The sequence below is a fragment of the Drosophila innubila genome, assembly GCF_004354385.1.
Source record: "Drosophila innubila isolate TH190305 chromosome 2R unlocalized genomic scaffold, UK_Dinn_1.0 1_C_2R, whole genome shotgun sequence".
NCBI lineage: Eukaryota > Metazoa > Arthropoda > Insecta > Diptera > Drosophilidae > Drosophila > Drosophila innubila.
The window spans coordinates 19,093,345-19,115,063 of NW_022995374.1; the positions used below are offsets into that span (position 1 = coordinate 19,093,345).

The 21,719-nt window shown below is 38.7% G+C and overlaps 2 protein-coding genes across 7 annotated transcripts; one reads left to right on the plus strand and one right to left on the minus strand.

Moving 5' to 3' along the window:
• Nucleotides 1-1,112: 1,112 nt before the first annotated feature.
• On the plus strand, nucleotides 1,113-21,268 carry LOC117785607. Of its 6 annotated transcripts, none has more exons than XM_034623708.1 (12): nucleotides 1,439-1,779; nucleotides 2,469-3,812; nucleotides 3,881-4,016; nucleotides 4,650-4,888; nucleotides 4,977-5,131; nucleotides 5,349-5,516; nucleotides 5,593-5,783; nucleotides 6,452-6,843; nucleotides 6,999-7,135; nucleotides 7,200-10,873; nucleotides 12,611-12,930; nucleotides 13,336-15,663. In XM_034623708.1, the coding sequence occupies exons 2-12, from the start codon at nucleotides 3,660-3,662 to the stop codon at nucleotides 13,957-13,959; spliced, it is 6,189 nt and encodes a 2,062-aa protein (XP_034479599.1). In that variant the 5' UTR covers nucleotides 1,439-1,779; nucleotides 2,469-3,659; the 3' UTR covers nucleotides 13,960-15,663. The 6 variants fall into 6 exon arrangements, 5 of the variants coding, with proteins under 5 accessions (XP_034479598.1, XP_034479597.1, XP_034479599.1 ...); XR_004617518.1 differs by adding an exon at nucleotides 21,252-21,268 and having other exon boundaries at nucleotides 1,442-1,779; nucleotides 12,611-14,061; XM_034623707.1 differs by lacking the exon at nucleotides 1,439-1,779 and adding an exon at nucleotides 1,113-1,311 and having other exon boundaries at nucleotides 12,611-15,663.
• LOC117785609 (translationally-controlled tumor protein homolog) lies at nucleotides 11,643-12,258 on the minus strand. The gene has a single exon (XM_034623709.1). The coding sequence runs from the start codon at nucleotides 12,231-12,233 to the stop codon at nucleotides 11,712-11,714; it is 522 nt and encodes a 173-aa protein (XP_034479600.1). The 5' UTR covers nucleotides 12,234-12,258; the 3' UTR covers nucleotides 11,643-11,711.
• Nucleotides 21,269-21,719: the final 451 nt, after the last annotated feature.

Here is a 21,719-nt window from a genome sequence, read left to right on the forward strand (position 1 = left end):
TCCAAAAATATGCGATACTTTTAATTAAGCTATTAATTAGTATTAAACATTATGAATGTAATCCATTATAAATTACTCACAATGAAAATAGCTTGTAAATTCTTAATACTTTTTAAGACAATACCCGAAACTGAAACAGCAATTACAAGTACATTACTGTATAAGAAGAGTTTCTCAAGACATTATTTAGCTATATTATCAGGTTATCCTATGAGCACTATATACTGATCCGAAAGCACTAGATTCATACAACTCTATGATTGTATAAAGTTCAATTAATGTACCTAAATACCTAAATACACATGAAATAATTATAATACATACTCTCAAGAATATCACCAAATATATAATTGAAAATAATAAAGTTAACGATTCGTTGGAAGTTAAGCTAATTACCACAAATTTTCACAATTTACAAATAAAGCACATTAAATGTCAATTTACATGTTTTTATTGGGAATAATTCAACAGCTAATGGCTTTAAAAAAAACGGAGCTTTGAATGTGAAATTATGTTTGAATCTAACTGTTTTTTCAATCAAATTTCCTTTTTCTAGTATTTTTATCGTTCCTGTTATTGGTAATCGATAGTTTGCAGCTCTGCTGGTTTAAAATTTTAACGAGTCGCACATCGATAGACAAACACCGAGACATAGCCAGTAATTTTTACTAGCGCCTGAATATTAAAAAAAGTTTTTATTTTACATTACGATAATGGTATTTATTAAACATGTTAGCAATATATAAGCAACATTAATAGCAGTCATGTTGCAGGAAAAAACAAGTTAACAGAAATTAATCTATTTCCGTATTTTGATCAAATCAGCTTTAAAACAAACCCATAGGTGGCGTATTTATGTTTTGCAAAACAGACAGCATGTGGCGCCACAGTTGTTATCGTTATCGCTGGCAAGGTATTGGTGTTGGTAATAACAATTTAAACAATTCCAGCTGAATGCTTATGTTCCCATTGTATGCATTAAATTTAGAATTATATTCTGCAAATTTTAGCAAAAACCCCATTCGAATTCGTCAAATGCAACGCAATTTGAGCGACCCAAAATAATTTCCACAGCATTACGACGAGCGTTCAACTCCGAAAACACTTTAGTATCAATTCGTGATGGCCGCCCGCCATTAAGTAAAAACGTGTCCGCAGAAGAAAAACAATTTTAAACGTTTTTGTTGACGAAACTGTCAAAATATTGCTTATATTGCTGCGGGAAACGAAAATACAGTGAAAGCACATGATTTCCACCCAATTCTGACGCGATAAAGTCAAATAAAGTGCAAAAAAATGTGCGTGAAAAATGTAAATCGATTTTCTTGTTTGTGAAAAAAATCTTTTCGGTACGCTTGCCACTCATTCGAGTGTAGCTCGCCAGAGGGCGGCACTAGTGCACGCTTCGGAGTGGCAGAGTTGTATGCCGTGCTAACAATCTTTAACGCCGTTGCTCACTCCGACGATATTTATTGTGTCTTGTGTGTGCAACGGAAATAAATAACAAAATAATTTAATGTAGTGCCTAAATATATTTTCTGCATGCATTATTTGCTTTATTAGTCACTGTGTAAATAATATTTATTATTGTTGCTCCGAAGCCGCTTGGAATAACGCCGATGACGATGTCAAATAATTCGCGGCCTCGAAGTGCTGTGCGTCGTCGTTAGTCTTCGGCTCTGGCCGCCATTACTGCTTCCAGCAAAACCACGCTATACGCAAAATTCGTGAAATTTGTGTAAATTTTTCAACGAATTATCAACAAAATTGTGCGTGCAGGTGTGTGAAAAGCGCGGTAAAGTGTCTTAAAAATTAAATAAAACGCCTCAAAATATATCGCTGCTGAAAATAAGCATTGCTTTAGCAATTAATTGCAAAAAACAAAACCCACATGAAGTGCTACGTTTTTTTTCATCGTATTTTGCGCATAGGCTTCGTGTTTTTTCTTCGTGCAATTCGCCGCGTTTGTTTGGGCGAACTCGCCGCGTGTGTGTTTGTTTATGCCGCCTTTTTTACGCTCGCATCGGCGGCGCGGCTTTTCTGCTTCTATCTCTTCTCGCCTTTCCTATGATTATGCATATTTTTGTTGCTTCGCATTTTATACACAACAACTACAACTGTTTGATTAAATCATTTCGCACACCGAATTAACTGCGGGCAAAAAAGAATGAAAATGATTCATCACTTTTGGGTGGAACAAAATTACGAACTTGAGTTTTTAAACGCATCTGAAGACAATAACAAAATTAAGCATGCATGTGTGTGAGAGCTGCAATTTTAGGCGTATGTGTATGTGTGTGTGTGTGCAGTTGCAATTCAAATTTACGGGCAAAAACAAAATTTTCCCGCGCGCGCATTTATTTTTATCAGTTGCTGTATGATAATCGCAGTGTGTGCGTGTGTGTGTGTGTGTTTGAGTGAGTGTGCGTGTGAATTGTTTACTTATTTGTTTTGTTGTTGTCTTGCAGATTATTATCAGCAGCAGCAACTGAAAAGTACAGGAATATCAAGAAGAAGAAGATCAATAACAACAACAACGCAACTAGAAATCTATAATAATAATAATAACAATAACAAACAAAAACATTAATTCGAATAAAGATGAACTGAAATGTGCAAATTTGATCAACGTAATTATGCCAATTCACATAATTTTTTCGATTTCAACGTGAAAAATGTCGTCGACACAATTGCTGGACTCGTTATTGTTGTTGCTACCACTGCGTTGTCGTCGTAATTGCAATAAACTAATCTCTTTGGCCCTGTTGTTGCTCTCAGCGCTGTTCGCATATAACGAGCAACGACAGCAGCAGCGACAGACGACGGCAGCAGAGGCAGCGGCAGCGACAGCGGACAACAACAGCAGCAGCAACATAAGAAGTAGCCGCAGCAGCAACAACAACAACAACAGTAACAGCAACAGCAATAGTACAGCAGCAACAACAATTGTTACATTGGACACAACTCTGTACACAGCAGTAGCAACTGCAGCAGTTGCTGTAGTTAAGCGACATCCCATTAGGAGCAACAGGAGCAGCAGCAACAACAACAGCAACCGGAGCCAGGACGTGGGTACGGAGAGGGGAACGGGCACAGGGGCTGCGTATATTTGCTGGCACAGCAGCCATTGCCACCGCAGCCCCGGTGCTCAGTCGGCGGAGGCAGAGGAGGCGCAGGAGGAGCTACAAACGCAGCAGCAACAGCCGCAGCAGCAGCAACAGTTGCTACATTCAACAGCAGCAGCAACAACAGCAACAAATAAGACTCGTTTGGCGTTAATATCAACGCCGTTGCATACGCTTAAGAGCAGCATATCTCCTCCATCCACAGACGTCACATTTGTGAGGCTAACAACAACAACAAGAAGAACAACGAAACTGTTGGCCGACTTCTGCATAGAATCAGAGGCCACAACAGCAGCAACAACAGCAACAGATCGCTGCTGTAGAAATCCACAGTTGTCAGTTGTTATTGGCAATTGTTACTGCATAGCATCAATAGCAACTTAAGAGTCCCCTTTATCACCTTTATCACAACAACACCACAACAATCTACAACCAACAACCACAAAACAGCCACATTAACAACATAGAATTCCACACATTTATCAGCAAAACGTTCCATACAACAACAACAACAACAACAACAACAGCCACAAAATGTCAAAATTATCGTTTAGAGCACGTCATCTGGATCCGTCCAAGCAGATGCCCATCTACTTGGCGGAGGAGCTGCCCGATCTGCCCGAATACTCGGCCATTAATCGCGCAGTGCCCCAAATGCCCAGTGGCATGGAGAAGGAGGAGGAGTCGGTGAGTTAGATCTATCTATTAATTACCATATAAAGATTACTTCAATATCTTATCCCATACACCAACAGGAGCATCATTTGCAACGCGCCATTTGCACTGGTCTCATTATCCCAACACCCGAAGTCCTGCAGACGGATCAACCATTTTACGATGCGTATTATCCGCCGGATTACAAGATGCCACGTCAAATGATTCACATGCAGCGTAAGCAGACAATTCCTTAATTATACTCAATTTTGATCAATGAACACCAAAAATGGGGAATACAAAACTATAAAGCATTTAATTTTTAGCTACATTTTTGAAAACTTCATTTCTTTTTCCTTCTAATCATTGTCTGGTTTAATTTCCTTATTTATAATGCTTTTTTCATATTTATTTGGTTTCATTACATTTTATTCTTTAGTTTTTCCTACTTTTTCATGATAAGAATTAAAAAAATTACTTTTAATTTTGGTATTTGGTATTCAAAACATTTTTCTTTTATCATTTGCTTAAAAATTCTTTTTTTTTTTATAATAACCAGTTTCCTTTTATAAATAATACATCAAAATATGGTCAAAAAACGCAATTTAAAATTCAAATTTTTGTATTCTTTTATTTTTTTAAATTTCCTGTTCTTTGTACTCTGAATTCTTAGTTTATTTAATTTTCTAAGCTTTTGTACTCTGCATATGTTTCTTAGTTTTCTTTTAATGGTTAATTCCATCCTTATTTTGGTGTCCCTAAATTGTATTATTTGTTTTCTGTTTTTGTAATTCTTTTACAAATAATTGGAATTCGTATTTAGATACCATATTTACCGATTTCTCATTAATGAACCTGAAACTCTTACAGCGCTGGGTTTGGATACGGAAGTGCCAGACTATGACATGGATAGCGCAGATGAGGAATGGCTGAGTCAACAGCAGCGTCTGCAGTTGACGGAGCTGCGATTCGAGCAGATGATGGATCGGCTGGAGAAGAGTTCCGGTCAGACGGTCGTCACGCTCAACGAGGCCAAAACGCTGCTCAACCAGGACGATGAGACGAGCATATCCGTGTACGATTACTGGCTGAACAAGCGCCTCAAGATGGTAAGCTAAGATGCCCAAATTCTCTTTGAGTTTCTCTCTGCAATCTTCGTTATCTCCGCTCTTCACTCTCCACTCTCCACTCTTGCAGCAACATCCGCTGATACTCACCGTCAAGACAGAGAGCCGACCTGGCGCCAGCTCCAATAATCCCTATCTGGCATTTCGACGGCGCACCGAGAAAATGCAAACGCGTAAGAATCGCAAAAACGACGAAGCCTCCTACGAAAAGATGCTCAAACTGCGGTAAGTAATGAGATATAACAAAAAAAGACAATTTTAGCCAGAAAAAGGTTTTGTTAATATATTTATAATGTTTAAAAAAGACAGAAAATATCAAAAAGACCGTTTTTTCGTTTCGTTTTCTTACCGTATTTGAACTTTATAAAAATACAGATAGATTTGAGAATATTTTTAAAACACTTTTATTTATACAATACTAATTAATTGTTGCTTTTTACAGACGCGATCTGCAGCGCGCCACAACTATACTGGAGATGGTGAGGCGACGCGAGGAGACGAAGCGTGATCATCTCAAGATGACAGTCAACATCTTTGAGAAACGCGTCGAGATGCGCGACTTTAACGGTGCCGTTTACTCTGAGCTCAATGCCCAATACAAGAACTCGAGGTGCGTCTTGAAACTGCAATTGCAATTGATATTGAAAAGCTTTTACAAATAATTCAATAATTATTATCATTTGCAGACCTGTGTACAATTCATTGTATGCGAATCAATACTCACAAGGCGCAACGGCAGGTGGCACAACTGGCACGGGTGCTCTACTCTCAGCAGGTGGTGTCCTACCTCCGGGTATCCTGGCCGCCGGAGGTGCCGGAAACACGGCCGTCTATGCGCAGGCGTCGCAGTACCTGAACACATCGAGTATGACAATGGGTAAGTACAGTGGACCATCACTCACTCAGCTCAGGTACAACTAGAGATTCCAAATAAGAGCCAAGCATTTAAGAAAACCAGATTAGAAAACGTTAATCCCAGGCATACTTTTATTGAAAGTGGTTTTCTCGAAAACAAATAATATCTATTTTTCATGTACTCTGAAATAGATTAAATCAAACTTTTATTTTTAATCTAAATACAAAATATAAAATAATTATATTTAGATATGTTTAATAATACTAAAAGCCGTCTACAACAAAAAGTTTAGCAAGATGGCTAAAATTATTATTGAAAATAGTAAATCAACAATTAAATTATATAAAATTCTAAATTAAAATCGAAAATGAATGAAAAAGTTGTTAAACGAAAAAGTTAAATGTAATAATATTTATAATTGCCCATTTGATGAACAAAACCATTACAGATCAATTAAAATCAATTAAAATGTACATGTAGAAAAACTTTGACGTAATAAAAACAAATTTATATTCTAAATAACTTCAAGTTATATGATATCTAAACAAAATGTTAAATGTAACAATTATTATGTTCGAAATTTGTATTTATATTCATAACAAGAGTTACTTATTTATATATACGAAATAATTTGTATTTTAAAAATTACAATCAAGAGTTAATTTTGATTATTTTTGTTGTACTTTTAGAAGGCATCAGCGCAGGCAGCGGAAATGGAAGCAGCAGTCGTAAGGAGAAGCGACCGTACAGGAAGCGCAAACATAAACTGCCAAGGGAAAAGCAACAGCAGCAACAACATCAGCAGCAACAGCAACTACAACAGCAGCAGCAGCAGCAACAACAGTATTTGCCTGGTCTCGGCCTGGCTTCATCTGCGTCTGGTGTTTCACCTGCGCATCTCTCCCATCTGCATCATCTGCATCGACAGAGCGCTTCACCGGCGAACAACGAGTCAAATGTGGACAGCGAGGAGGAGGATTATCTCGGTGTTGGCAACCAGAATGGTAACAAACTGGGCTCCGAGAGCGAAGAGGAAGCGCCGTTTGCATTTAGACGCAAAGTCAGCAGTAACTACCTGCGGGTAAGCATTTAATTCATTAAGTAAATAATAATCATAAGTAATTAATTTTAAGTTTGCAAACAAATTCCAAGTGATAACTTGCTTTATATTAGAAACCTGTATGAAGAAACTACAAGTAATTCAACTAACTAACCAATTCGTCCTTATCTTTGTAGATGCGTGGAGATCGTGAAGGTCGCTGGCCCTGGGAGTCGCCGGATGAGAACCAGGAGGAGGATGAGTTGCCGCCCGGTGCGGCTGTTGGGCCCGATGCCAAGTATCGCTATACGCTCACCTCGATCAACTATCCCAGGTGCGATCTATCAATATATCTGACATTAATTGAAGTCACTTAAAGTATGAACTCTTACTTCCAGACCTCGCTGCATTGGCTTTGCACGTCGACGTTTGGGGCGTGGTGGGCGTGTGCTGCTGGATCGTGCCAGTAGCCGATATGATGACTTGTGGTCTCAGTTTGATTACACGGTGCTGGAAAATGTGGTGCGGAGTCACAAGCCGCTCAAGAATCAAACTGAACCGTTGCAGTTACTGCCCAAGCCCAGTTCCCCGCCCACCGTCGTGGATTTGCCCACAAGCAATGCGACAACAACAACCACAACAGTAGCAGCAGATGGCAATGTGGTGGTCACTGAGACAGTTCTCAAGGTGGAGCCTCTGTGCGATAAAGTGCAGCCCAAGCAGGAGCAACTGGAGACAACAGAGCGTGAGCAAGCGGAGGCGGAGGAGGAGCAGGAAGAGATTGATGATGATGATGATGTGTGCACGGAAGATGAGAATATCTCACGTCTGAGCGTTTACAGCTCGGCGGTGACGCTGCAACAGAATCCCCACGAGACGCGTCTAAAGCGTCGTCGTTTGCGTCGTAAAAAGCAACAAATGCGTGAACTGAATGCCGCCAAGCGTTTCAACAGCGCTGCTTTAGATGGGGGCGTGGCCAGTGAGGCGGCGGCGGGTTTGTTGCCACTGCGTCCATTGCCCCGAGCGTATTTGCAACGCTTGGCATTGACGCTGCAGGCAACAACGCAGACTAAGGAGGTGGAGATTGCAGAACAGCAGCCACAGCAGCAACATCAGCAACAACAGCAACAGGAGCTGGAACTAAAGCAGGAGATGAGCTGCGATGAGCTAATGGAGCAGTCACGTCATGCCAATCATCAGCACCACCGTTCCAATAATAATAACAACAACAACAACACCGTGTTTAATAATAATAACAACAACAACAACAATAGTAGTAGTAGTAGTAGTAATAATATGAATAAGAATGTTAGCATTAGCGAAAAATTCAATGTGATAAAAGTGGAAGAGGAAATGGATGCGGATGCGGATGCCAATGAGAATGTTGATGGATTAGGATTAGCTCTCGATGAGCAACCGGTGGCATCCACATCGGCAGCCGCAGCCGCCGCACGTGCCGCTCAAGCGGCAGCAGCAGCAACAACCACAACAACAACAACTGCAACGCTTGAAGAAGTGGCTAAAACGATAAAACGTGAATTAATCGATGCCGATGATTCAAATGAGCCACTAAGCAGCATAAGAACAGCAACAGCAACAACATCTGCAGCGACAACAACAATGCAGAATCCTGCCGAATTGATGGACGATGATGAGGCCGAGGATGATGTGAATCTGGCACAATTGAGCAACATCATTAGGCACACGGCGGTCAAGAAGGAGTTGCAGGCACAGCAGCAACAACAACAGAAACGCCAGCTGCTGCAGGAGGAGAAGTTGCAACAGTGGGAGCAACAGAATCAGGTGCGTTGTTTCAACCAAATGCCCGATGTGATTCGACTGCACAACAAGCAATTGCACATTAATGCTGGAGTGGGAATGGGAGGAGCAACGCCAACAGAGGATGACAACGATGCCTATGATTACATGGGCGGCTTGTCACCCACATCCAGTCAGCGTTTGGACATTTGCAATGAGCTGCTGTCGGAGATTCGCCGAGATTGGCTGCACTTTCGACCCAAGACGCCCACGGATGAGTTGTCGGACAGCAACCAGGAGCCAGCGAATCACGATGACAAGCTGTGTAATGGCGCCTTGGTGGATTGGACACAGGACACGCCCATTAGCATCGAGCTGAGTCGCCTGGGCAAATGTAGCAGCAGCGGAGTTGATGATAATGACGATGCTCAGTTTATGAGCAGCGCTTTCAAGTACACGGATCTCGATGCGGATGCACAGTTGCTGCAGACCGCCTATGCGCTGGACTACGCTCGTGACAGCAACAACAGCAGCAGCAGAAGCAATCAAAGTCCCGACAACAACAATGGCAACTGCTCCGACACCGGTTCCGGCTCCGGTTCAGCATTGGAGTTTAATCTCAGCGGTGGCGATTCCCTCAATGACATTAACAATCTGTTGGGTGATGATCACATGTTGGTCAACATCTTGCAAGAGTGCAGCATGGATGATCCCAAGGCCTTAAATCAAGCGACCAACTTTTGGAATGGCATCCTTGATGGAGAAGCAGCTGTTGTCGATGAGGTTGAGAATGCTGACAATCTGTTGGACTGCAAAACGGCGGGCAATAACAATTCCAACGAGTTGAAACGCACGCCACGTCATCGTGGTCATCACAGAGGCAATGTGGCACCAGTGGGAAGTTCCAGTTTCCTGGTTGCTGAGCGTCCTTCGTTGTTCTTTAGTCAAACGCCGCCGCCTGTTAAAGAGGAGCCGCCAATAGTGACGGAAGTTGCGGTGCCTGTGAAGCTGGAAACTGTGGAGCTGGCAACAACAGCAGCAGCAACAACAGCAGCAACAAAAACAACAACAGTGTTGCCACAAGCAGCGGCAGCAACAACAACAACAACGCCAACGCCCGCCAATGCAGCAACGATAACAACAACAGTTGCAGTTGCGGCAGCAACAACAATGCCCATTGCAGTGGCAACGCCAGCGCCAACGTTGATTGCCAGCACCACGGCAACAACAACAGCAGTAACTGCACCACAACAACATCTGCTCAATATACCCGCCCAGATAACAACACAACAACAGCAGCAGCAACAACAACAGCCACAACAACTGCAACAGTTGCCGCTGCAGCAGAAGCCACAACAAGTTGCTGTCACACAGCAGCTGTTAAATCAATTTGCGGCAAGTGCAACAGCAGCAACAACACAGCTCATAGCACGCACTGAGTTCGTGGGCAGTGGTGCAGCGGTGGGTGACATTGTGACAATTACGCCGCACACGGGCAGCAGTCCGTTGACATTGACGCCACAACAGCAACAGTTGCAGCATCAGTTGCAACAGGCGCAGCTGCGCAATGTGACCGTGCAACAAAGACAAGCAACACCACAACAACAACAACAGCAGCAGCAGCAGCAGCAACAACAACAGCCGCAACAGCAACAATTGCTGTTTCAAATGCAGCGTGATATTGTTGGTGGACAACCGGCTGTCATCTCGTCACAGAGCATTGTGACAACACGCAGTGGCAACCACATGATTTATACCACCAGCAGTGGTGAGATAATGACAGCCGCTGCTCAAGTTGGTGGTCAGAAGGTTACCTATGCCATACAAAAGAGCGGAGGCGGTGGTAGCACCTCCCTGGGTCCCAACACTGTCATAACACTGTCAAATGTTAAGCTACAAAATGATAATGATAACTCCTCCAATGCCTCGTCGAATTCAAGTGTCAACATCATCAATACGGCAAGTGGACAACAGTTGGCGGTGCACAGCATTTCCAACATGCAACAGCAGCAACAACAACAGCAGCAGCAACTGCAACAACAACAACAACAGACAACGACAAGCACACCGTTGATTGTGACCACGCCCACGCGCAACAATAACGCCCATCAGCAGCAGCAACAACAACAATTGGTGCAACAACAGCAGCAACAACCAATTGTGTGGCGTCAAGTTAGCGGCACAAATACAGCGGTGGCAACCACAGCGGTGCTCTCCAGCACCACCTCGGAGTCGGCCACTGCGGTGGGCAACAAGATCGTGTGGGCGGGACGTGCGACACAAAAGCGACAGCTAAATGGACCCGAAAACACAGGTGAGACAACAACGTTACACTATGATTTTTAGCAACATATTGAAAAACACTTTTCAAGCACTTTTCCCATAGACTGTGTGTTGTGATGATCGAGAGAGGAGAGAAGAGAGAAGAGGAGAGAGATGATCGAGAGGAGAGAACAGAGAGCAGAGGATTAATCAAAAACATAGAGAGAAGGTCAGCCTGTATAGGAAGTTGAAAGATTAATCAGGGGAAAGAAGAGTAAACAAGTCGATCATCTTTAGTGGAGATTCCGATTTACTGATTTACTTTACAACCCTTAGGTATTTCCAACTGACAGAACTGTAAGTTTATTCAAGTAGCTAACTACTCAAAGCTCTATTCAAAATTCCTCAAGTCTATCTACTGATTCTGACCTGTTTTAATATATTTGCCCAAAAATTGTGAGAGTGTAGTACACAGCACAACAAGGAGACGACAAAGCATTGAGAAATTGCAAATGTCGAAGCTAGTGATGAAAAAATACACCAAAAAAGCGACAACTCAATTTTCGCGGAATAAATTTTCAACTACTTTACCACGATTATTTTTGTTTTGAAGATCAAACTAGTTAAATATATCGATTTTCATAAAAAATGAATGACTCAACTTTAATTTAATTCTGCATCAATTTCATAACTTTCATAACTTTGTTTAGTCTTAACCGATTTCCCTGCGGAATGCCAATGTAATCATTATTTGGCCTCTATTTTAATTCTAACTGATGGAATGAACTACATGTTTTTAAAATGACAAATTGCAAAACTTATAATATCGCTTCAATGTTAAACCGCTTTAATAAAGTAATAAATATATATAGCATGCAAATAGATCGTCCTTAGACCTTCTCCTCATCGAGACCATGCTTGAAGAACATAAAGACAGGAACACTTTCGCCATTAATGTCCCGATATTCGCACATTGCTACCATGCCCTCGACATCCATAGATTCGCCAGTGAAGAATTGCAACTCCTTGAAGCGACCCAGAATGTCCTTCATTGCTTTATTCATGTTGTTCTTGAAGACATCAACTTGATGGGGGGCTGAGTCCTGCAGCTTCTCAAGCACCTTCTTCATATAGTCCTTGAGATGGAGTGTAAAGGATTTTTTGTCGCCAAAGGCAAAGGATTCTTGAAGACGATGATTCAATACGATATCGACGCCTGTCTCAACGCTATCATCGTTGCCCTCCTCGACTCCTCCCTCCGCCGATGGATTTGCACCGGCAAGGATAATATTGTCCTGATTGCGACTGATCAATTTACCCTGTACCTCGTAGATAACTTCATCCACAAGCTTCATTTTATAGGTGTCTGTGAACATCTCGTCACCAGTGATAATGTCCTTGTAGATTTTCATTATGATGCGCTAAGAATGGGATGTTTTTGACTCAATGAATACCCTGTAAATATTGAGAGGTTAAGTACTTTAAGAATAATTTAAGTCTACTATTTAAAGACAATATTACGAAATCTAGTTTTTATCGGCTTATCTGACATAAACTACAAGGCTAATTTTGGCGTAATTAAATAAAGATACATAAAATACAAAATTAAATCAGGTATCGTAAATCAGAGTTGTAAGTTTAACAAACAGTTGTAAGTTCGACTTGAAACTGTCAAATTTTCTTGCGGAATGTCAATTTTATCTTTATTTGGCCTCTATTTTGATTCTGCATCAAAATTTGTTTAAGTTTGATTGCTTGATATTAATTATTATTCCCCTGACTTTTGCAGATATTAACAAACTGCTGCTGAATCGTAAATTCTCTCAAAGGAAGGTGGGTCAACAGGCGGTGGCCCAGCAGCAGATTCAGCTGACGAAGCAGCAGCTGCAGCAGCTCATGTTGCAGGAGGATGAGCTGGTGGCCAGTGGAGCTGGAGAGCAGCTCACCCTGCAGGATGGCGGCGAAGCGATGCAGCATCAACAGCAGCAGCAGCAACAACAACAACAGCAGTTGCAAAAGTTCAGCAAGGTTATAAAAATGGCACAGTTTCCGCTCTTGGTGTCCGACCTGAATCTGCAACAACAAACGGGACAGCAGCAACAACAGCAGCAGCAACAACAGAAACCCAATTCAGCAGCAGCAATTGCGGCCAATCACAATTACAGTCTTCAGCCGGCAACAGCAATAATCACATCGCAGGCGGCGCCACAACAGGCCAACAAAATCTTCCTGACGAGCAGCAACAGCGGAGGAGCAGGTGGAGGCGGTGGCAACTTCACAATTGCCACGGCCAGTGAACTCCAAGCTGCGGTGGCCGCCGGTAATGTGGTGGGTCAACAGAAGCTACATTACAAGGAGGCGCCACTCAAGTTAAACTTCGTGAGCAGCGCCGGTTCGGTGAGCACAGCCGAAGCGTTGGTCAGTCAGGCATCGCAGCAGCTGGGAGCCACCACAGTGGTGCTCAACAAGACGGGAGCACCGCTCACCACAGCCATACAACAACAACAACAGCAACAGCAGCAGCAACAACATCAGAAACTCAAGACGAGTGGTGGACAGGTGCAGGTGCCCGTGTCAGCGGGAGATAAGCGTGTGCTCTACACCAGTTTGCTCAACGTGAAGCCGCTGCAGAAGAACAACACGGGACAGATGCAGATGCAACTGGGTCCAGCTGGATTGCAGCAGGTGCTGCGTGGACGTCTTAACAATTCGGCAATTCTGACGCGTACGCTGCCGTTGGGCACAACTGTTAATAGCACTGGAGGCGGAGGTGGAGGAGGAGGCGCGCCCACAACAATAAGACAACTGGTCAGCAGCAATGCCAACAACAATGTGGCCACTGTGGATGTGGCAACAGCCGGAGCCAAGGAGGTGGGCAAGACACAGCTGACGGTGGAGCAAGTGTGTCAGATTGCCAGTGCCAACAATGGAGGCGTTGTAATGCCTACAACTACCAACAACAACAACAACAGTAATAGTAACAACAATAACAACAACAGCAATAGTAACAACAATAACAACAATGGCAGCGGAGGAGGAGCAGGAGCAGCAGCCAGTGGCAATGGAAATGGAGGAGCAGCTGGTGGAGTAAATGCAACAACGAGCAATGTGAATGCAACGCCAACAATCAACAGATGAGACACGGAAATCAGCTAACATGCAGCATGTTGCACTCTACAATTGCCCAGCGGCATTTCGCTTAGCCTGGCAACATCCACATCCACTTCGACATCGACATCCGCATTGTCATCGGCATCCTCCTCGAGTCCATTAATGCTGGCTTTGGGGCAACTGTTGCAGCCGCCCTCGCAGTGCTGCTGTGCGCTCTGCCTGGCGAACAATAAGAAGAAGCACGGCAAGCAGACGTCTGCCTAGATGGCAATCCCGTATATATATACATATATATATATAGATAATATTTAGCATACCATAAAACCAAGAAATATTCTACATCAGAGTATATCTTAAAATTGTGAGAGAGCCAACAACAACTCGCCCCAAAAACAAATCCCATAGATTCTACAAATTCTTGTAACATATATAAAAAGAGAGCGGAAAAAAGCTGCTGCAAACTGAGCGTGATGATTTAGTAACTCTTATGATTATTAATGTAAATTGTACTTTGTAGATTTCTTTGCTAAACATTTGCTTCAATTCTGCAGAGATAATGAAAACAGAGAGAAGAAAGTAAGAAAGATACTATTGTGTATAAAACGAGAGAAAAAGCCACCAATAACAAAGTTCGCTTAATTTTAGATTATGTGTGTAACAAACGATTCAGGTCTTATTTTCAAGATCGCCTAACCATAAAGCTTAATTATTAATTAATTAATGAATAGAATCGCAATCGCGCTCAGCCAGCAACTAACCTAAATTAAATGCAACATAAAGAACGAAAGGAAATAAAACTATAAACTCATGTGTTAAATAGCAAACTGTACATATTTGATAATAATTTTAAATGATAATGCTAATAAATATGTTTAGAAATGTAATGTTAGTTGGCAACTCAACATACACACACACAAACACACACACACACAACCAAGGCACACAACAAACAACTTGAACATTTGGCATTGTTGGCTTTTTGAGCTGTTTTTGCCGTTTCAGAACCACGCGCTTTAGCAACGCTGCCACGCCCACTCGATAGGCGTTTTGGCAGCGTGCGTAAACAACAAACAAAACAAAAATAAATATGAAAACAGAATATAATAATTTAATAATAATAATAATAATACTAATAATTAATATGAGAGAGAGAGAGAGAGCAAAACATTTTTCAATGTACGTAAATTAAATTAACTTATGCTGTAACAACAAAAACATTAAACTACATTTAGTTATTTTAACTATGGAAACACAAAATGAAAGGATGTGGAAAGGGAGAGATAGAGAGAGAAAGTGAAAGTGAAAACGGAAGTAATGATAACGATAATGTTTTTGGTGATTATCGTAAGGGCGGGATTACTGTAAACAAACACACACACACTCCCACAAACAACCAGAAACACACACATAAAACACACATACACCAACACTATTAATGTACGCTATTATTAATAATAATATTATTATTATTTTTATACAAGGTAATACTTTTAATTGTAACTGTAACTGCAAAAAGCAAATTTCAATGCTTGCGCATGAGTAAAAAATATTTTAAATCCAAAACAAAATGCAAAAAAATTAATAGTATACATATATATAAATAAAAATATATAAATATATTTAATAATAACATTAAATAAAGTATAATTAATATATGTAGCTGTACTTTCGTTAGCATGTAATTTAGATTCATAAGAGCAAGCGATAATAAAAATGGAAACAAAAATGCAACTTAAAAACAAATTAATAAAACAACAACCGAAAAATTTCATAAACCAACAGCAGAAAAAAATATACATAATTATTGCGATTTCAAGTAAAGAAAAAAAACATCACTATTGATTTGTTTATTATTATCTTTTTATGTTCAAATTTCAGTTGAGTTGAGAAAAGAAAGGCGAAGGCATTTGTGAAAAAGCTTTATAAACTGAGAGAAATAAATCAACCCCGACTTCCGCTATATAGAAAACTAATGTCTCTTCTTGTCTATATACATGATACACACACAGACATAAATATATATATACACATATGTAGTTAGTCGTATGCGAATGATAAATGCATGTTTGTATATTGTACCTTACACATAATGTACTTAATATACACCTAGATATACAGATATATATATTTATTTATATATATCGGCGACCCTTTAAGGAATTATAATACTCTATATAGAACTCATTGGGTTCCATTTTTCCATTTGTTTGATTCATCATCTTTTCTCCTCCTCCATGAAGAACTTTGTGATGTGTATTATTTTCATTTGAAATTTGCAACTACAATTACGGGTAAAACACGAAAAAAATCTATTAAACAAAGAGTATATATACTTAGCGTACACACACTCATACAAACACATACACAGACTGTTTAAAATTTCAATTGAATAGAAAAAATAATAACAAATGATATAATAAATAAAATACAAATATTTAGATTTGAATTCTCGTTGGTGCATGGTTTGTTTTTTCCGATTAATTTCAGCAAATTGCATAATCGATAAACGATCATAATCGATTTATACCGATAATCGATAGTTATGCTAAATGATAAATAGCTTTCATTAGACGCTCGTTGGGGCCTCCGGGGGCGACAAGAATGGGTTTGCTTATTTTTCGTATTTATTTAGATTTCTTAGCTTAAATACTCGTAACTCTAACTGTAATTCGTAATTCATAACTGTAAATATGTATGTAACGTCAAGAATAATGTAATATTTTTTATATGTACTTAAAAGTTTTTAAACATTTTCTTCTTCTTTTTGCATGAAGAAATAATTAAACAGAAGACACAGACAAAACAATAATAATAATAATAAAACCGATACAGCCATTTTGCGTATTTGTATTTAAAAAAATATATATTAAGTAAATTTTCAAATTGTTTACAGCGAAAAATACACAAAACAACATACACAGACAGTTGCAATTTCTTAAACTCTTTCCCTTCCTCGAAAAATTCCCAAAATCTCCCCAAATCTCGCCCAAATCGCATCTAAACTGTTTGATAACGCTCTCTAACTAACGGTTATGTAAAATTACCAAACGAGTATTAATAGCTTAAATATGCATATAGTCTCTGTATAAAAATCTTCAACTATTTACAATTTGGTAAACCATTTCGCATATATAGAAATATTTAAGAAATAAATATATAGATGCAGATTACGTTCTCAGCTACGAGTTCGAATCGAAATCTCTCATTACATACTAAATTTCAAATCTATAGTATGCTAATGAATATCGGAGACTTTGGCTCGAAATCTTCGTACAGAACGCGTCTGTTTTATAAGTATATATATAAATAAATATATACATATTGAATAGTTATTGTTAGTAAATCAAATAAGAAAACTGGAAACGCTTGTTGTGGTAATTAAGAAAAACGAACACGAAAAACTGAGAGAAAAAAAACAGAAATTACAATTACAAAAGTATCTCATATGATAATCTACATAATAGAGACGACATAAACTTGGTACACTGTAAAAAAAGAAAATAAAAAAAAAAACAAACAAACTAAAGCACAACATTATTATAAATAGTACATATAAATCGTATGTGAAATGAAAATAAATTAATGTTTATAATAATAACAAATGACGATAAGGCGATTTTAACTGTTTCCCCAAAAATATACTACATAGAATCTTAAATACTCGTAATATAGTCTAGTTCATATGACTACATATATGTCTATATATACGTTTAATTAAGGACTTTGATCAAGGTATGCTAATTTCATCATTGACGGCGATTAAAAGAATTCTCACAATTCTGATAGCTAATTAAAACAATCTCAGCATGCGAAATAAATCTATGAAATCTATGACTTGATCTACATATAAATCTGGGAATATACTGAAAAGTCTAAAGGTAATAGAGTATCAGACGGTTTGTAATGCGAAATATACTTATTTTTATAAGCTACAACTTATCGATTCATCGATGAGAATTTTAGAAAAATATTATTTTATCTATGTTTAGGAATTTGGAGTATCTGAAGTAGAAAGTGAGTAAGCAAGAAGTTACATTTGGAATGATTAGGAAAAACTTTGCCAATATAATAGTTACTGATTGCAATTTTTTTTTTCAATATTGTGGAAAGAAAATTAAATAACGAAAGATGAGAGCTACACTTGGAAAAGTTATAAATTTACAGTTGGAGTTTGTTTAATATTTCCTAACTTTTTAGTCTTTCTTTTAGTTTGCGATTCTTAAGTTAGATAGATTGAGAAAAAATTAATTCGAAGCATTATAGAAATCTCTATTCAATAATGCTTTCATTAAACTTCTTCATAAGTACTTAACAAAGTTTGTTTCTTAGAAAATAAAAATATACACAAAAATGAAGAGTACAATATTTGAAGAGTAAAAGAAACATCCTCATTAAATTTTCTTCATTTCTAATTTGTTCAGTTTGCAGCTTTCCCTACTCTTTATCGCATCTCTTTAGCCGGAGTACATTAGTCGGAGTCCAACGATTTTATTGAAATCTTTACACAATTTGGCGCTGACAAATTGCAATTTCAAGCAGAGATCAATTAACACTTTAACATAAAGAGACGGAGCCGGAGACGGAGCCGGAGTCGGAGTCGGGAACGGAGTCTGCAGGCGTTGACGAAGCTGCCAACCTGTTTGTTTACTTAGCGCCTCGTTAAAGCGCCAAAATCAATTAAGGCAATGGGGAAAAAAACATTAAAGAAAAACCGAAATCGAAACTGAAACTGAAACTCAACTGTGAATAAATGAATGCCAAAATGTCCAGTTTAGTTGGAATCAAAAAAAGGCAAGCGCTTTGCATGTTGCATGCCCCAAACTGCGTCTCTAACTTGCAACTTCCCCTTCAAGTTGGCCCGTGTGGCTGTTAGCCAAGTTAACTGACTGCGTTTCGGGTGTGAAAATTGTTCGTTTTTCATTATGTTTTTTTTTCTTATTTTTAGCCCAGTTATCAAATTATATGCAGGCTATTGAGTTTGTGATAATATCTTTGCAGATATCAGAAACTATACAAGTTTGAGCTACCAACTTTTGGGTCAATATTTCTATGTTCTGCACACATATAAAGTTTATTTATGCAGATTGGAAAATATCGAATATTAGCGGCAATTTTAAGGCTACAGTCTTGTAATTTAATACATTTGTATGCTATTCTATAAATTTGTATGCTATTCTATATATTCTATGAATATACGTCCAATTTTGTGAAAGTTGGCCGAACATTTTATCTGGATCGGTTAGTAAACAGAAAAGATAATTAATATACATAGTTCAGTTAATAGTTATAAATAGTTTAATGCACTTTCAACGGCAAACAATTACTTTACCAACACTGGCTATTGGCTTTAATTTAAAAGTTTTTTATGCCGTTTGTATTATTTCAGATTCGAATTATTTTACTATAAATTCTTTAAATATTCTTTAAAATTTTGCACAAACGAAAATAAAAAGAAGTGGAAAATTTTAAAAATATACTTTAGAAGGAATTTCTTTATGTGGTTGACGATCTAGCGTTTAAATACTTGAATATTTCACCTTACAACTTTATAAAAGTTTGGTTTATTTACCCGCAGTTTTAAATTTTATATATATTTTTAGTTGTTTATTTAAAATTCTAATCTGTAATATTATTTTGAATTTTTTTTATAATTTTCTTGTCAATTGCTATTAGTTGATGATAAATAAAATATAATTAAATAAACTAAAAAAGCGGTTTGAATGAGACTGTTTTGTTTTTCTTTTTGTAAATATTTCATACTATCGAATATATAATGTATAAAAAAATATTATAGTAAATAGTATAGTATTTATATTAAAAATGGAACGACTGCTGGGCATTTAAAAGTCGAGCAGCTTCACGTTCAACGTTCTTACATGTTTTTTGTATTTTTTTGTTTGGCTTCGATTTGGATTTCGCATGCATTTGGTGCGTTTGAAGGCCCAAAACGCATTGGAACCGGCCCAAAGCAATGGCTTAGGCTTTGACTCTGGTGTTAACTATTTGAAAGCAGCAACGTTGCAGTTGTCACTCAAACTTGTTGTTGTTTTCGTTGTCGTTGTTGTTGTTGTTGTTGTGATCTCAAAAAAGCAACAGAAGCTCATTTTGTTGTCATGTCGAGGTGTCATGTTGCCAATGTTCCAGCTGCCGGTTGTCGTTAGCCAGTTGCCAGTTAGCCAGCTTTGCAGTTGGCCTGGCCAAAAGGAAAAGCCATCATCCATGAAATGTTCGTTAACGGTACGTTGACACTCTCGTATCAAGATGTGTCCACCTCATGTAAATCTGTGTGACCTTTGAACCCCTGCCACACAAATAATGCTACAAATGCTGATTAGCATATTGGCCTGGCCCACAATTGAAATCTCATGCACTGATTAGGTCGCATTAGGTCGCAATTAAGTAAAGACTCGAGCACATATGCTGAGTATGTGTGAGTGGCCCATACGAGGGTCGCTCTGTAAGTTGTAACAGGGCTAAAGTTCGACTAGCAGATTGACAATCTCCATAACTCAATTTCATTTAACTTTGAATCGACAGTTACTCAAGTACACTAGGAAACAATACTTTACTTTTTATAAATGTACATACCTATATGCTAAGCATATTTTATTTTGTGAAAATAAACTTTTTTTATTCATATTTTTGTATGTCGAAATATATATTTACATTTTTAAATATAATTATTTTTAAAGAGTTTTTTAAAAGTTCTTTGTAATTTTTTTAAATTACATATGAGCTGGTGATTTTAAGCAATAGTTTTGAAAATAATTTAATGCTAATTAAAATAAACTTTGATGTGGAAAAACTTCGAGTCACCTTTTACAATAAGCTTAAATAAATGACAGGCTTTAGAAGGTTTAAACAAAAAAAATACGGAAATTCTCTGTTTTCAATGAGAAATTTCAGAGAACATTTTAAAAGTTATTTTTTGTCCCCTTATAAAAATTATTATGAAGTTACTTACTTAAAAATAATTTTAGTTAATAAATAGTTCTTAGCAAATAAAAATTTTAAAATATGTTTTTCGTCACTTAAAAAAGGGTAATAAAATTACAGATTTTACAAAGTTAAAAAAAAGATTCACCACAATCAAAAACAAGTACAACATTTACAAAAAATTTAATATTATTATTGTTATGTTTCTCGTCACTTCAAAAAAAAAGGTGGGAAAATAAGAGATTTTACAAGCGAGAAATTAAAAATAAAACCACATAAAATCGCAAAATGTTTAATGCTTCTTTTTTTGCATTAGTTTTTAGAAATGCAAATAATTTTACTTTTTTAAGCAACCCTCGCAGACATCCTTATGCTCAGCCTCGACATCGACATCGACAACTCGCTCTGGGTCACAATGGAGCTTGGGAACAGGGGGATACAGGGTATGGGATAGGGTATAGGAGCTTGGGGCAAGCCTAATTTGATTGCGGGCCATAGATTTGTGTCTGGCTGTTGGCAAACGTGACTGTGAGTTCGCATTTGCGATTTGGATGTCTTCTGCTCCTCCTGCTCCTTCTCCTCCTTCCGTTCCTGCTCCTCCTGCTCCTTGTGCATCTCTCGCTCGGCTCTCAAAGTGCTCGCCACAATTTTCGCTTGTCGTATTTCGCTTTTAATTGGCTACATGACGTGCCAACTGCGCCTAGGACGCCAACTAACATGGATTCCACAAATGCAAAGACATGACTCCAACTCCAACTCCGACTCCCGACTCCAACTTGGACTCCATTCCCTTTTTCTTGTGTGTAATCTGGAATGGTAGCTGACTCTGCGCCATATTTTGCACTCAATTC